At 42.1% G+C, this 17,501-nt stretch overlaps 2 protein-coding genes across 3 annotated transcripts in view; one reads left to right on the forward strand and one right to left on the reverse strand.

The window, feature by feature from the left end:
- The window catches only part of CERT1 (ceramide transporter 1), an 80,526-nt gene extending 72,043 nt beyond the window's left edge, over positions 1-8,483 (forward strand). For both annotated transcript variants that reach the window (XM_084304716.1, XM_084304717.1), the window contains 4 exons: positions 1,433-1,561; positions 2,322-2,451; positions 3,915-4,051; positions 5,186-8,483. In XM_084304716.1, coding sequence (XP_084160842.1) covers positions 1,433-1,561; positions 2,322-2,451; positions 3,915-4,042 — 387 coding nt within the window. In that variant the 3' untranslated portion in view covers positions 4,043-4,051; positions 5,186-8,483. The remainder of the gene's footprint in view (positions 1-1,432; positions 1,562-2,321; positions 2,452-3,914; positions 4,052-5,185) is intronic.
- Positions 8,484-11,821: 3,338 nt separating this feature from the next.
- On the reverse strand, positions 11,822-13,389 carry MED18 (mediator complex subunit 18). Its single transcript, XM_084304574.1, has 2 exons — positions 13,267-13,389; positions 11,822-12,664 (listed from the first exon to the last, which is right to left on the reverse strand). The coding sequence occupies exons 1-2, from the start codon at positions 13,337-13,339 to the stop codon at positions 12,111-12,113; spliced, it is 627 nt and encodes a 208-aa protein (XP_084160700.1). The 5' UTR covers positions 13,340-13,389; the 3' UTR covers positions 11,822-12,110.
- Between the last annotated feature and the right edge of the window lie 4,112 nt (positions 13,390-17,501).

The following is a 17,501-nucleotide window of genomic DNA, read 5'->3' on the forward strand; positions in this document are numbered from 1 at the left end:
GAGAATGTCAGTTTGCCATACCTGTCCTGCGAAAGTAATTGCACTTAAAATTACTGTTGTTAAAATATTTTTTTTCTTTTCTCTGTCCTTCCATGCTTCTGAAGGCCTTGCTAACTGTAGATACATCTGTTTATATTTAACCAGTGCAGTTAATAGTGTAGTTTGTACCTTACAAGTATTAACTAAAATGTGAGCCTGAGATTGAGAGAACAGGAAAGGAACTGCCTCTTCCTGTTTGACTATTGCAGCTTGGCTCTTTGCCAAAGGCCTTAAACTTTTCTACTCAAGTGCAGCAGTGTAACCTGATATGTTTCTGTACAACAGCTATGCTTTTTCTGTTTCAGTTTTGAAAATTAAATGAAATTGTTAGCATAGAATTTAACATAAAATCAGACATTTTTGGTTTGGAAGTGACCTTTAAAGATCACCCACCTCCAGCCCCTACCCCCCTACCCTGGGCAGGGACATCTTCCACTAGATCTGACTGCTCAAAGCCCATCCAGCCTGGCCTTGAACACCTCCACAAACTTGTCATCCACAACTTGTCAGGGCAACCTGCTCAAGTGCCTCGCCACCCTCATAGTGAACAATTTCTTCCTTATATCTAACATAAAAGTACTGTCTTTTAGTAGAAAAACTTAATCTCTTGTCCTGTCTCTACACAACCTTGTAAAAAGTTTCTCCACCTTTCTTAAAAGCCCTCTTCAAGTACTGAAAAGCTCTCCAGAGCCACCTCTTCAGGCTGATCACTTCTCACCCTGTCTTAATATGAGAAGTGCTCCAGCCATCTGATAACCCTCATGGCCCTCCTCTGGACTCGGTCTAACAGCTCCATGTTGTTCTTAATGCTGGGGGCACCAGATGCACTCACTGAGTTGGTCTCACAAGAGCAGAGTAGAGGAGGAGAATCACCTCCCTCGACCTGCTGGCCACACTTCTTATGATGCAGCCCAGGGTACAGTTGTCTTTCTGGGATGCAAGTGTGCACTGCTGTCTCATGTCCCATTTTTCATCCACCTGTACCCCCTAGAACTCTTCCACAGGGCTGCTCTCAATCCGTTCTCCACCCAGCCTGTATTAGTGCTTGGGATTGCCCTGACCCAGGTGCAAGGCCTTGCACTTGGCCTTGTTGAACCTCAGGAGCAAGGCCCCACCTCTCAGGCCTGTCTGGGTCCCACTAGATAGCTTCCCTTCTCTCCAGTGTGTCGACTACACCACACAGCTTGGTGTCATTGGCAAACTTGCTAAGGGTGTACTCAAACCCAACGTCTGTCATTAATAAAGATATTAAATGGTACTGGTACCAGTACTTGATGAAACTTTTTTTAACTGGTCTGATCTTGTTTGTCTTAATTCTGTTTTCCTCTGTCTAAGGATAAAAAAGTACTCTACTTGCCCAATTGTTAAAAGCTTATTGGGTCTCTCTCTGCAGAGGGTGTGGCCAGCTTCCCAAAGGGATGTGCTGTATTTGTCTGCCATCAGAAAGATACCAGCATTCAGTGAAAATGACCCTGAGACATGGATTGTGTGCAACTTTTCTGTGGAACATGATAGTGCTCCTGTAAGTATTTTCATTCTGTCAGGTTCTGCTTTTAAGTTACCACTTTTCTCTGACGTGGGGATGGTGTCGCAATAGAAGTGTGAGGTAGGTTGCGGGTTGGAGTAATCATGCAAAATACAGGTTATTTCAAAACCCAGTGGAACAATGACCTGGGTGTTCCAAGCCAAAAGCTATCTTGCCCTAACAATTGGCAGTTCGAAGGTGTTGCAGAAGATTGAAAACAAAACTTTTGGAGATGTGAAGACTGTTTTAAAAAAGTTAAGACTCTGTATGGAATCAAATCGGTAACTTTTCTGTGTTGTCAGATGTGTCAACAGGTTTGTGTAACCTTATATATAGGATCTCTTAAATTTCCAGTGTACATGGTTCTGCCAGAGAATAAGTAGTGAATGCTTTCTTTGGAGTGTTTCTGTGCTGATGCCTGTGCATCAGGGAAAAGTTACTCGTGTCTGTAAATGCAGATACATTACCCTTTAACTGCTTCCTTACTTGTTTGTTACAATAATTGAAGTAATTAACTTCCAATAGGTATTAAGCAAACAAATCAGAGATTCAGGCATTTCAGTTTAACCCTTTCCTTATTAACCATGTACTTTTCATTTTGTTTGTATTCCTGTTAGTCATTTGCTGGAATGCATGCTCTCTAAAACGCAGCTTCCTGACTGTCTTAGACTTTATAGAAAATTAAAATGTTACAGTCAAGCATGTGGAAATAAACTTAGTTTGAAGCTTATGAATGTTTTTTTTTTCTTTTCGGTAGCTGAACAATCGCTGTGTCCGTGCCAAAATAAATATTGCTATGATTTGTCAGACGTTAGTAAGCCCACCAGAGGGGAACAAGGAAATAAGCAGAGACAATATCTTATGCAAGATTACATATGTAGCTAATGGTAAGTCTATATTTCTTTTCAATGTGACATGTATGATATAGGCTTACTGTTATTATTATTAAATATTGTTTTTAATAATGTAAATGTTTATAAATATAAAAAATATAATTATAAAATAATTATTCAGCTATCAAGAAAAAAAATGTCGTTTTTCGTTAAACATACAGGACAATATTTGTGGCATTCATGTTCAAAAAGACCTGAATTTGTGCTACACCAATCAGTGAATGGTGGCATTCATTCTGTGGCATTCTGGGTCCTCCCAGAATTAGTGTGTAGCTTAAGTACTGAAATTTTGGTGGAGGGGGGTGGGTAGAAGAAGTGTCTGCAATGGTGATGCTTTGGAATAGCTTTTAGTTTCAGCAATAGTAAGGTTTTTTTTATTCATGTATCGCTGTCAATTTTTCCCCCAGTTCATCTTGTTAGGCTGAAAAGCTGCAGATAGTAAAGATACAGTTCTTACGAACAGTGTTAAGAAGGTACAAATATATTTTGTGTGAGGATGTTTGCAAGCCTTATAATCTACTCCACATTTTTTTGTGTTTTTAACAGATAGAATCCTTGGTATTGACTTAAATTATCAAAGCCAAACTATATTGTTACTGTACATAGTATTTAGAAGTGTGTTATAATATTGGAACCACATAGCTATTAGCTTGTCTCCTGCAGCTACAAAAACACTTTAAGAGTATCTCACATGCTTATTATTTTTAACCACATATTACATGGCTTACTAAGGAACCAAAGTCTGGAAAATGAGTTCCATAAATCTTTGACATGTAGGAGTGACGTGACTCGTGCAAATGTCCTGTGCAAATGCTGTTATATAATGCTAACCTCTGGGGTTATAAAGCTACTTTGTTTCCTGTTTCAAAAGTTTCCCAATTATTTAAAAATACATATTTTCAGTGACAAATTCTGAACTATGATTATATAGGAAGTGACAGCTGCTTCTGCAAAATACTTGAGCAATGAATTTAAACGTATTTCAAAGCCTCTCATATTTTAAAGCCTCTCAAAAATAATTTATAAGACATAGGCTACGTAGCAATTTTGCAGACAGATGCAGCAGTAACTGAGAAGTTTACTACAGAAATTAGTGTTTTTGAAATAAGAAGTAACTTGAATCTTCCTTTTTTCTTTTTTTTTTTTTTTTTGAAGTACTTAGAAAATACCAGCTTCCATTTGGGCATTTCCAAAAGACTTGCAATATTATTATTTTAATGTTTTATTGTTATGTTAATTATTTCAATGTTTTCTAAGTAGTGGCATCATAGACCTGGACCGAAGTTGATTACTATGAGTAGGAAGCGCTACAGTACAAGCTGTAATGGCCTTAAAAAATTATGATTATTCACTGTAACTATTTCAGAAGGAATTGCAAGAATACAAACTTACATCTGCATTTCTAGCTTTTAGAGGATTTACTGAATTTCAATGCCTTTCTTCCTGTCTACTTGTAGTGAATCCAGGAGGATGGGCACCAGCATCAGTGTTACGAGCAGTGGCGAAACGAGAATATCCCAAGTTCCTGAAGCGTTTTACATCATACGTACAAGAGAAAACATCAGGAAAGCCTATTTTATTCTAGTACTAGCAGGTATATATTCTCTTTTAATTTCTTGATTCACTGCTTTACGTATTTAAGGCCAACAGAAGTATGCAGTCTAGAAATGTTTTATCATAATTAGCACGAATTCAATGTTTATTATTAGCCTATGTATGCAATATGCTTCTTAAAACGTTCATGTAGTATTCATGTGGAAAAATAATACTTGATAACTTATGTAGCCCTTATTTTTTGTAGACCTACTAGCTCTTGCAATTTTTCATATGCATGTCTATACTGGTTTTCTCAATTGTCAACGATGTTTTATAATTAGTTCAGTATGTATTCTCTTCAAAACTTCTCTAAAGCCTCATGAGGTTTTGATATCTATCAGGTACCACTCGAATTAGAATATTATGGTATAGAATACCATAAAATATTGTGGTATTAGAATACCACTAGAATAGAAGGTCAAAGTATTCCTTTATATTGACAGAATAGTTTTGATCTGGGTTTTTTATAACAATGAAAATTTTCTCACAGACCTGTATCAACCACTAAAATGTTTTAAAGGTTGTGACCTAAATTTTCAGTCTTTGTGGTAAACTTGAAAAAGAAGCAATTTACAGATGCCTTCTGAAATTAGCTGACATTTTTATGGTATATGCCATTGGGCTAATCTAAAATGATTTTAACATTTAATTGATGTGACATTAGGAAAGGATTTCCCAATCACTTGAGACTCAATCTGTCAGACATAAGCATTTGTGCAAAGTAAGGCTTTGCTTTGCTTAATTTTTGTTAGTGTGTAGACTGTAAGCCATAAAATTCCAGCTGCACAGTAGTATTTGGTAGCTCTAGTATTAGAGCAAGATCTGAAAGCAAGCTTATCGCTTCTCTGTGCATGACACAGGCTGCCTCTATTTTTAGGCTCTATTTGTTATGCCAGATTTCAAGCCTTCGTCATCTGATCCTTCTGTAACAGGTAGCCCTGTAATATCTGATTCACGTTTTTAATCGTGTATTATTAGAGATAGTGTAGGTGAGCAAAATATGGCTGTCACGAGCCAACAGTTGGAATGTGATCATAGCAGTGCGAATACTATTTAAGGGCTTAACAATTTATTATTTTCTATTAGTGTTTGAAATTCACAGTGCTGTATTTTTGTCATTGCTTGTCTGCAGTGATCAGAACAAGACTGGGTGAGCATTCCACGTTGGAGAAGTGACCATGCATAGAGCACTCCATGCTGGAACGAAGGATCTACAGTCTTCTTATGGCCCAAATCCTAGGCTTTGTATACTGAAGTGAAGAAATGTTGCGACACCATGAGGCTGAATATTTAACACTAGATCTTTCCTGCTAACTTTTCTTGCTGAATCAGTGTGTAATTATAAATACATGTATTGATAACATGTATATGGCTCTATTTTTATTTGCTTGCTTTGGACGAGGAAGAACATACAACTTTGAATCACCAACGTGGGTTACTGCTTTTATTTTAAGCAACTAGCAGAATTTTGTTGTCAACCTTGCCCAGATACTTGCATAGTTTTTGTGCATGTCTAAAAAGCACAAATGCACATATAGCATACTGTATGTGCTTTATATGCATAAAAATCTGTGGTATTTTGAGGCAAGGGGGTAGAGAGAGGAGTTCAGTGAAGCCTAGGTGAATTACTGGCAGGTTTTGTTTTGCTTTGTATAATCATAGTTCATTGCTGCTGGTTTCTATAATGAATCATCTTGTTACATAAAATGTCAGTTAATAACTGAGGGCTGTCAATATCCTTATGACTTTGCCTTTTCTATTGTCTTACTCTTATGAAGATCTTTGGCTCTGATGGAGTAAGAGTGTGAAAAGCTTTATTTTTTTCCAGATATCTTTATATTTCTATTGTATTTTTTAGTTATGTAATATGTGCTACAGAATTTTAGTTATTAAACATGACCCAGAAATTTCTGGAAAGATTCTATGTGAGAGGGCAAGAGACTGCCCAAAAGCTACAGGATGTCTGTCCATGCTATATGTGGACTGCTTTCTTGCATGATATCTAGGGGGCTTTTCTGAAGCTGTGAGAAGGTACACTATAATATTTATTGAAGTAATTTGGACTACATAGGATAACATTCCCAGTCTAGAATGAGGATGAATACATTATTTTCAAATCCTGCATGTGTTTTCCTCACCTTAATAAAGCCATGCTATGAGGCTCATGTAGAAAGTGAGTTCTGTTGATGATACTTGCCAATTGATCAAAAACCCTTCAGAGCTATGATGATGCATAGTTCTTATTGGAAAGTTCCCTTTAGTTGCTGTGAGAATTTAAACGTCAGATATTTGCCTGCCTTTGATTCTGGAGATGCTCATTGGAAGATGACTCTGGCAGACTGGTTTTTGCTTTGAGACATGTTATCTGTGTCCTGTAGTTGGAAATTATTCAGAGACTGCTGGGTGTTTCACTGACCTGTGTATTTCAAGGAAAAAGCTTGATATATTTTTTCAAAAGAAAGTGAAAGTCTTACTTGATATAGTATGGTAGGTGCCTGAAAATAACTATAAAATAGTAACTTAATGAAGATTTGGTAAATGATTAAATGTGATCAGTACAGTATTGGAAAAAACTTTTACCTGTTCATTTTCTCTATAGAGATAAAATCATACCTAACACATGATTACACATGCACAGAGATTTCATGCTCCATAACTCTACCTTTTTTATTTGCCTTTCTCTAAAGGTGTGCATGGAATATGCCTTATTACAGAATTACTCTGTTAATTTGAATATGTAGAAAAGTGCCTAAATGGTAATGCTAGTAAGGCAAATAAGACAAAAATTTGTACATGTTTACTATATCACCAGTGAGCATTTTATATAGTGATGACAAAAAATAATTCTTATACCTCAAATATACTTCATCTTTTTACAATCAACTAAATGGTTCATTCACCATAGCCACTGATGGGAACTTCAAAAAAGAAAAAAAAAAAAAAAAAGAAAGAAAGAAAAAGTCCAGAATATGAAGAGTTTAATTCCTTATTTGCCTTTTCTGGTAATAGTTGTTGACCACAGGCAAGTAACTGTTTCTTAATTTAATTGGATAGCTTTATTTTACAAAGGTATGGAAGTTTACAAAGCAGTATATAAATCTTTTATTATTAGTTGCATTTGCACTAAATGTGATGTACTTTTGCGATTTATTCTGTAAATAAAATTACACTACAGATACTCTTTGTAAGAAATACACTTTACTTTTAGATAAAGGCACTGGTACTTCACTACAGCTAGCCCTGCCCAATCAGTATTGTGAGAAGGCTTCCTAAAAAGCTATGGAAGTACTTGCAAGATTGAAACAATTTTAATTGACCTCTTAAAAAATAAAGGCAGCTTTCTATAGGCCTCTCAGATTATCTGTGTTTTAAGTAACTATTAGATCCTTTCTTGACCAAAAATCTGGAGGATTTTTATGATTTTGTAAAATTTCCCCTTTTTCCTGAACCCAACTGTTTTTTCCAGACACTGCCACATGTATGTGCACTCTTGAGTTCACTTCATCCTGTTAGTGGATCTGTAGCATTTATACAGCTATGATTTCCTTTGCAGAAGAAGCCCCTAACTCTAGGAGGGTTGTTTCTTGAACCAATTTGGAGGGCTGAAAATGCAGCAGTCTTCTCCATTAAATACTGTTTTCTGAATATCATTTTGGGGATAATTTTGTTGTTGCTGAACTAGATCTGAAGGAAATTACTTGACAAAACCTTTAAGGGGAATGAGGATGAGCAATAGCCACCATTATCCTGTCTGAGAACCTGAACATCTTACTTGGAGAAATTTATCTGTGAAAAATGTGGAGGGTGGAGGGAATTACCTTTTACTTAATTGGGCTGAGCTGGCATATCTGAAGTTGTGCAGATTCTCTTTAAACTAATCAGATTGTCCACCTGTATTTTTGTCAAGTTGTACAGATAACACTGTATTTGAATTGCCACTGTTCATCTACAGACTCAAAACATGAATCATATTTTTGAGTACTTTGAGTGTGTAGAGTGTAACTGTTATATAATAGCTTTATAATCCTAATGATAAGTTTTAAAAATTAAAAGTTGGCTCTTCCATGTTACAATCACAAATTTAAAACCAGTATTTAAAAGTGAAAAGTATTAAAAAAACATTATGAAGAAAAACCCTGGTTTGTAGTTATTTTTAACTTTTCAGTGCTCTAAGGAAACTTACTTAAAATGTTTTACCTTGTAACCAACTTTCAGATTGTGTATGAAGCTGTATACCATACTACAATGTATGTACAAATTTAACAGAAAGTAGCTTGCTTGTATTATTACTGGGGTTACTAAAACAAAAATTTGAATGCCACATTAGCTGTTTATATATGAAAAGCTCATTCTGTACTATCATATCAGAAGCATGTTAAAAAATGTTCCTGTACAGTATAGTTTTAATATAGAGTACTTCCAAAGTTGTATTTCAGCTTTTGTGTTTGTTTGTACAGAACTAACAACTTTATGAAGCTCCCATGTCAAGAGTGGAGATCCAGGACTGAGAAGTGCCAGAGGATAAACTTGTGTTTTTCTCCTAATGTATGAAGAACTTTTAAGAACTGAGAGTAACTTCTGCAGAGAGCAAGCTTTTTTAATAGCAGGAAAAACTGATTCCGTAGTAGATCAATAATCCTGTCAGTATTGGTTATGCAGGAATTTCTACTTCTTACATAGTTATCAGTAAAGTATGTAAAATTGGAGAAATAGCTTAGACAAATAGAAAGCAGATTACTTACACGAGAGAGGGAAAAAAAAAAAAAACAACACCTTTAACTCTGCAGCATCAGGCACTAACCGTAGAGTCCTTAGGCAAGCCCTGCCCTTGAATACAGCTGGAAAAAAGGAAATCTTTTCCCATGCAACCCTGCACTCTTCACCCCTTTTTTTTTTTTTTTTTAAAGTTACATTCTTGGTCACATATAATTTAAAAACAGAGGCTTCCTAGTATGGAGAAGCTAAGCATTGCTGTAGTTATGGTACTGATGTGAGTAATTACAATATAATTTGACCATGAATTATAGAATTGCTCAAAGACCCATCCAAGCCTGCTTTGAACACTCCTAGGGCATCCACATCTTCTATGGGCAACCTGTGCCAGTGCTTCAGGCTCACCTTCCTCTGAGTAAAGACTTAAACCAGTCAGTTTAAAGCCATTCCCCCTTGTCCTATCACTGCACTCCCTGACAGAGTCCGTTCCCATCTCTCCTGTAGGCCCCCTTTAGGTACTGGAAGGCCACTCTAAGGTCTCCCCAGAGCTTCTCTTCTCCAGGCTGAACAGCCCCAACTCCTTCAGCCTGTCCTCACAGGAGAGGTGCTCCAGCCCCTTGATCTCTCAGGCCTGCCCAGGTCCCTCAGGATGGCAGCCCTTCCCTCCAGTGTGTCAACCACACCATGCAGCTTGGTGTCATCAGCAAACCTGCTGAGGGTGCAGTTGATCCCACTGTCCGTGTCACCACCAAGGATGTTAAACAGCGCTGGTCCCAGATGCAGACCCATGAGGAACACCACTCATCTCCCACCTGGACACTGAGCCCTTGACTGCACCTCTCTGACTGTGACCACCCGCCCAATTCCTCACCCCTTGTGGTCCATCCTCAAATCCATTAATACCAATCACTTGTTAGGGTTATCCCGTGAAGTTTACTGGTGTTTATAGCTAAGATCATTATCTTTAGTCTTCAGCTATAAAAAAAAATCATAGGATAAATGTGCATTTCATTAGATAATGCTCAAAAAGCATAGCCCTTCTCTTTACGTGCCTGATTATGTCCACTTCTCTTGAGCTGTAACCACTGATGCAGTAAGGTTTTCCTTTGCACACCCATCTCTTCTAAGAAGAGACTACAGCTGGAACAAGGAAGGGTGGTAGCATGGATTGCTGCCGTTTTCAAGGCTTAAACTAATTTTCTTAAAGTGATTCTTTTAAAAAGATTTGAGGGGGGAACTTTAGACAACAATAGCTCCAACTGTTGCGTGGCCTAAGCCTCACTTTAATAATTAGGACATTTCCATTCAGCAGCCTACTCTTGTTTGATGAGGTCTGTCAGACTTCCCAGGTGGGATTTTCCTTCTATCTTCATGTGTACTTACAGGTATGTATCCTTGGAAAAGCTACCACACGATGCCCAAGAATTCTGATCTATTGAGTTTCTCTCTAAAATTTTGTGTGATGAGACAGGCCGTGGATCTTGGAAGTCTGTGGCAAGCGATTCCTAGGTAGTGTAGCACTGGTTGGATATGACGACAGCCCTGAAGAATCTCACCACATGGGGTGGGATTGCAACTGAGTCACGGAACAACCCGGTGAGTTCAGCTTCCTGGCACAGCCAGAGCCCTGGAATTACCCCTCAGCCCCTGGGAAGTCACGTGTGACAACACTATGCTAAAAAATAAAAATAAAATAAAAATAAAAATGCAGACTAAAAACCCCGGGATAGTGTGCTGTCCGATGAGCGCCAGTCATGTGTGAGTCACAGGTGAGTGAGAGCAAAATAATTGTAGGTGTGTCCGTACCCTCCAGAAAATACTTTGAGTCTGAGTGTTTTGAGTCTAGCAAAGTCACACAGCTCACCTCATTGTTTGCATCGTCTTTTAAAATCATCGTTATGAATTCAGCATAATGGCATTCTTTAGCCAGTGTTACGATAATCAGTTATTCTCATGCCTTCTTATGTGGAGCATGCACTTATTGAGCACATTACTCTTCATCTTGATCACGTCCCAGTGTTGAAAATTTTAGTTGTTAACGTACTCGTTCTAATACTGCCCCAGAGCTGAACGCAGGGCTCCAGGTGGGGTCTCATGAGAGCAGAGCAGAGGGGGACAATCCCCTCCCTCGCCATGCTGCTTTTGGTGCAGCCCAAGATATGGTTGGCTTTCTGGGCTGCACATACATGTGGCCGGCTCATGCTGAGCTTCTCATCAATCAGCACCCCCAGGTGCATGCTACCAACACAGATGTTAAGCAGCGCTGGTCCCAATACTGACCCTGAGGAACACCACTCATCTCCCACCTGGACACTGAGCCAGCGACCGCACCTCTGAGTGAGTGCGACCATCCAGCCAGTTCTGAGTTGTCCATCCATCAAATCTGGGTCTCCACAACCTGAAGACAAGGATATCACATGCAACAGTATCAAATGCTTTGCACAGGTCCAGACATGGTACTTTTGTTGGTTTTCATTTTCAGTGTTACCTGTCAGATGGGAGGAATCTTAATACTAAAAATGTACTTGCTGCTCATTAACTGGGGCTGCCATGCCCAACCTCAGTGAAATAGATGGAATAGCACTTAACAGATTTTTAAAAACCTCTTGTGGTTATAATATTGGTAAATTGTTTTATAATTCTAGCTTCTATAATATCAGAAACAGGTTCATTATAATGTATTCTTTGTCACAGCTGTTTCTGTTACATACACTCTGTCTTATTAATTTATCATAAATAGGTATACTCTTGCTCTTTTGTGCTGTGCACAGTTCCTGGTTTTATGCTTGTTATAAACACCTCTTGCATTAAAGGCTATCAGTTTCATGTATTATTTAGAAGTGTTAATAGAAGTGTATACAAGAATAGTACTCTAAAAACAAAACAAAACTGCACTGAGGTGTAGGTACAAAGGCGTGTGAATTCCACTAAGTTTGATGGATTACTAGGCATTATGCTTTCTAGCACGTATTTCCCCAACAAGAGGGGGGGACGCTACCAATACTAGTATTTAATGATGTTTTGAATGGCATTGTTTTTCTAGAAGTGTCTCATTTTATTCAAAGAATCACAAAATCAGAGAATTGTAGGGGTTGGAAGGGACCCCCAGAGAGCATCGGTTTCAGACCCCTGCCAAAGCAGGTTCACTAGAGCAGGTAAATCACATCCTTTTTTTCACAATCCGCAAATGTGTGAAAAAATACACAGTACCTGCAACTAGCAAAACATTGCTACATAGTCCTTTACTCCCCTCTCCATATTTTGATTTACCCTCAAAAGGTATTTTATAAAAACAACCCTGAAGGTCCCTGGCGAAAGCAATGCTTAGCTCCTCAGCTTTTCAATCACATTAACCTTTTAGGGTCAATTTTCTCCAAATGCACCAAAGGCTTTAGCTGCTCTGCAAAGTTCCTCATGTCATCGGAGACCACATCCTGTCCGGCTGGAGCCACCACGTTAAGCTCCACAAGGTAGGAGAGGGAGAGCGGCTCAATGTTATCCGTGTTGCCCGGCATCAGGATGCGGAAGATCTTGTAGACCATGATCTTCATGATGCCCTTGCGGAAGACGTGCCCCTTGGCCACGAACTCGTGGTCCATGCGGAAGCCCATTTCCACCAGGAAGTCCGTCAGGTTGTCCGACGTGGCGATGTCCACGCAGTTGCGCACCAGCGCGTGCCGGTTCTTGTCCCCGATCTCCGGCTGGCCCAGGTAGCGCAGGTGCCAGGGCATGCCGCTCTTGTCGATGGAGCGCCGCGCCCGCAGCACGAAGGGGCTGGCCTGCTGCCCCTTCAGCAGGAACACCATCTCGTGGTCCAGGAAGGTCTCGGGCTCCATGTTGTCGCACAAGCCGCGCAGGCGGTGCAGCAGGCTCTCCAGGCTCTGGTCCAGGACGCTGCCTGCGGCAGACAGAGACACAGCGGCTGTTGCCGACACCCCACAGACACTGCACACCCCAAATACCCCCAAAACCCCACAAACATCCCCAACACACCCCAAATACACCAAACATATCCCTAACACACCCCAAATACCCCAAACACACCCCAAGCACCCCCAACACACCCCAAATACCCCAGCCACCCCCCTAAATCCACAAACACCCCAAACACACCCCAAATACCCCAAACACACCCCCAGCACACCCCAAATGCCCCAAACACCCCCAACACACCCCAAATACCTCAGCCACCCCCCTAACACTCCACAAACACCCCAAACACACCCCACATACCCCAAACACACCCCAAACACCCCAAGTACACTCCCAACACACTCCAAATACCCCCCACACACCCCCAACACCCCGAACACACCCCAAACATCCCCAACACAGCCCTAGTACCCCAAACACACCCCAAACTCACCCCAAATACCTCCCAAACACCCCATGCGCACACCAAACACCCCCCAACACACCCCAGACACACCCCGAGCGCCCCCAAACTCCCCACACAACCCCCTGCCCCGGGCCAGGGCCGCCTGCCCGCGGGGTGCGCACCCTGCAGCAGGTACTCCATCATGTTGATGGTGCCGCCCGTCACGGGCATCATGGTAACGGGGGGCGCCTCCATGCTGCGGCCGGCGGCTGCCCGGGCGGCGGTGGCGGCTGGAGGCAGGGAGGGAGGGAAGGAAGGAGGAAGGCAAGGAAGGGAAGGAGGCAGGGAAGGAGAGGCGGCAGCACCGCCCCGCGGCCCGGAGGGGGCCTGCAGGCTGCGGGGAGCGGAGCCCCGATCCCCGCCGCCCCGCAGCGCCCGGCGCTGAGGGCAGCAAATGGCGGAGGAGCGGGCACGGAGCCGCCTCAGGCTGCTCAGGGCTCCGGAGGCCGGCGGGCAGCTGGCGGCCGGGTGGGTCCCTGCTGGTTCTGCCCCATGCCCTGAGTAGCGGTACAACACCAGCAGTGCCCTGGGCTGGGCCACATTGGTATTTGGGGTGTTGGTGAGCACAGGTGGCTGCCCCCCAAAAACAGGGCGTCCCGGCCCCAGAGCCCCGCACCGGCTGTGAAAAGGCAGCGCCCTGGAGCCGCCGAGCTGCACGGCTGCAGGAGGAGGCTCTGAAGGGCACCCTGGTAACTGCACCCCTGTGCCTTAAAAGTATCTTCCAGAGAGCTTTTCTTTCTGCCCTCGTTGAGGACGAGATGCAGCAGGCACAAAAGGCAGTTGGTCAGGCAGATGGAGGCGATGGATGGAGAGAAATGCAGATAGAAATAGAAGCTCAACACTGTATTTTCAGCCTCCTGCCTAGGTTCTGTTCCTTTTAAAACTCTCATTATACATCTGTCTGTGGAAGGGAGGCTGAGTAGCATATGGGGCCGGGCCTTTAACTCAGCTCCATATCACATTGCGAATGCACAGAGCAGAAACCTCCCTGCAGAGCCCCTGCAGGGAAATTATCTCTGCAAAACAGTCAGTCCAGCCTCATTTATACGTTGAAACAGCATCAACAGCGAAGGGAGGGTCAGCTGAGTGTACGCTGGATGTAATTTTTTTCTTCCTTGTTACTAAAACTTTTTTTTTTTTTTTTCATCTCACAGCCTTTGGTTCTGAATCGCCACTTTGTCACCTTTGTCAATCAAAACTGCTTTCAGAATATGCACGTGGCATTTGCCATTTGCTGGCACTGAATTAATAGCAGAAAGCCTCCCACCCCACAAATCTGACTGCACAGTTGTTAAAATTAATTACTCTACAGTTATACAATAGGCAATTTATATAGTGCATTGATTGCACAATTAAAAATTGTAAAAGTTGTTGACAATTTCAGCACTAGGATAACTCATTAAGAGATCTCATGTCTCAGCAGGTAACTCAGAGGGATTTGGTAGTGCTCAGCCATTTTGCCACAATGATGTGTCACTAGCTGAGCTACCATCTTAAATTATGGGCATAAATTTACAGCATAAAGACAGTGATAGAGAAGGCAACAAACATCAAATAACTGATGACATTGTCAGCCTCGTTGTAATACAAATTATGGTTTATTCTGTGCTACTTTGCTAAGCAGGAACATTTGTCAAGTGAGATGATAGTTTAATGAGATCCAAGTGACTTCCAGACTTGGCTGTGTCCTTAAACTCTTACCACCAGAGCAAAAACTATAGTTGCATGTAGTTTTCTATGCTATGTGACTGTCCCTCTCTGGATCTTACATTACCTTTTTAGGCTGCTTTGTCAAATATCAAAGTAATTGCCATGAGAACATCTCTTCAGTGAGTGTCAAGTACTGATTTGCTGAAGACTAACCCAGAAACAATTTTCAGATTGGAAACCCAAGATAGTTCCTGCAAAAGTGCAATTCTCTTTAGTCAGAAACTGTGCCAAAGTGATACCTCTCCATGTGGCTCATTTTTCTCACTAAAGATAAACTCTCCTTAGAGCTGATATTCTCTAAAGTTGAAGTAACTTTAAATATTTTACTATCATTAAACGGGATGAGCTCACACAGAGCAAGGTAGTCCAGTGCCAGCTCTCATATGCAAAAGAAAGAAAATAAGCTGGACTGCTGTACATATTTTTACACTAGCACTTGGCTTGTTCTGAGTACCTTTTTAAAAAGTTGTGCCTTTGGCAATATACCAGTACACAGTATATATAATAAAGTAAGCTTAGTATGGGCTAACCATTGACTGAGAAAAAAAAAAAAAAAGAGTGATGGTAAAACTACTGCCCCCTTATTTTAATGTATGTATAATGTAAAAATATGACTTTCAGTCCAGCTTTACATAGCTCTCTGTCAGCAGGGTGACTGCCTCCTCAGAGTTCCTGAAGACCCCTTCTCTGAGACTTTGGATTAATAACTATGTAGTCTACAACATAAAGGATTATGTAGTATACAACATAAAGGAAAAGGATTGTTGTGTGGGGGTTAGCAGGGCTGATCGATAGGGCTCTAAACTAGTTATGAAGGGGGAAAGAGAAAAACAGGCACACCAATGATAAGCTATGGGATGGTATGCCAAAATTTGAGGGACTGCGTGCTAGTGAGATCCTTCACTGTGCTCCATGAGGTGCTGGCAACAATGAAGCACATGTGAAATGTTTCTGCACCAATGCAGGCAGCATGAGGAACAAGCAAGAGGAGCTCCAAGGCCTCATTTTAAGGCCAGTTCTCTTCAATGTTTTCATAAATGGCTTGGATGTGAGACCACAAGCTGTTTTGAGTAAGTTTGCAGACAACACTAAATTGGAAGAAGCTGTTGACTCTGTCGAGTGTGGGCAGACCTTGTGGAGAGATCTTGACAAACAGAGAGCTGGGCAGTCACCAACTACATGAAGTTTAACAAGAGCATGTTCCAGGTTCTGCACCTGAGATGGGGCAACCCTTCCTATACATACAGACTGGGAAATGAGGGGCTGAAGAGCTGCCCCGTAGAAAGGGATCTGGGGGCTCTGGTCAACAGCAAGTTGAACAGGAGCCAGCAGTGTGCCCTGGCAGCCAGGAGGGGCAACCCTACCCTGGGGTGCACCAAGAAGGGATTGTCCTGCTCTGCTCGGTGCTGGTGAGGCCTCACCTCAGTACTGTGTGCAGTTTTGGGCACCACAGTGTAAAAAGGACATAAAACTATTAGAGAGCGTCCAAAGGAGGGCTACAGGAATGGTGAAGGGTCTAGAGGCCAAGATGTATGAGGAGCAGCTGAGGCCCCTTGGTGTGCTCAGCCCCGAGCAGAGCAGGCTGAGGGGAGGCCTCATGGCGGCCTGCAGCTCCCTCACGAGGGGAGCGGAGGGGCAGGCGCTGAGCTCTGCTCTCTGGGGACAGCGACAGGACCCGAGGGAACGGCATGGAGATGGGACACGGGAGGGTCAGGCTGGGGGTTAGGGAAAGGGTCTGCACCCAGAGGGTGATTGGGCACTGGGACAGGGCAGTGGGCACAACACCAAGCCTGCCCTGCTGGAGTTCCTGGAGTGTTTTGACAGTGCTCTCAGACACGTCCTGATTTTTGGGTGGTCCTGCGCAGACTCAGGAATTGGACACCATTATCCTTGTGGGTCCCTTCCAGCTCCGGGTATTTTGTAATTCTCTGATTCTAACTCACCCTTACTGTGGGACTGCTTTCCATTTGTTCTCAGAGAACAGCATTTTAACACAGTGTGAGGGTAGAGCAGCTTTGTTTTCTCACCCATGCCCTTATGATTCTCCAGCATTCTGCTGAAGCAGCTGGGCAGTCAGCTAGCTAGGGGCTTGGTTGCCAGTCTCAGTCACCCCACCACATCTTTACAGATAGCCTAAGAGTCCTAGCAGGAATGCTGTTGGGTTCTGTGACTGGGGAAGAACCTAAAAAGCTGGAGCTAAAGCCCTTAGTGTTCCCCTTAGTAGATTATGAAACTGACTGAATACATGTATAAAGCAGCGGTGAAAATGGGACAGTAGGTAATTTTGCATTGTAATGTATTATACAGTGCAAGGGCCCTAGAGCACTCTAGATTAAGGGAAGCTTCAGAGGCAGACCTCCTCCCGGAGGATGGTACAAGGCAACGTTGGGCCCAGCAGCAATCTCTGTGTAGGAGGACAAGACCCAGAATTGTCAGCACTAGGAGCATCACTGGATGCAATTGCAACTAAAGTAAGATACAGCTGCCTGAAATACAAACTTCACCTGAGGCAACAGAGAGTATCTACGGAACAGAGATGCTGTTGCAGGAATAATGAGGGCACTGCTTGAAACCCAAACCGTTGTCTCTCTGTACCAGCAGGTGTCATGCAGTGTTAGTGCCATAAGCAAAGTGATGCAGGAAAAAG

Source organism: Netta rufina, assembly GCF_964035555.1.
Source record: "Netta rufina genome assembly, chromosome: Z".
Classification (NCBI taxonomy): Eukaryota; Metazoa; Chordata; class Aves; order Anseriformes; family Anatidae; genus Netta; species Netta rufina.

Excerpts from the sequence above, each read along its gene's own strand:
- MED18 (XM_084304574.1), bottom strand. The coding sequence starts at position 13,339 with ATGGAGGCGCCCCCCGTTACCATGATGCCCGTGACGGGCGGCACCATC. Across the intron at positions 12,665-13,266 it reads GATGGAGTACCTGCTGCAGG|GCAGCGTCCTGGACCAGAGC; the intron begins GTGCGCACCCCG and ends TGTCTGCCGCAG.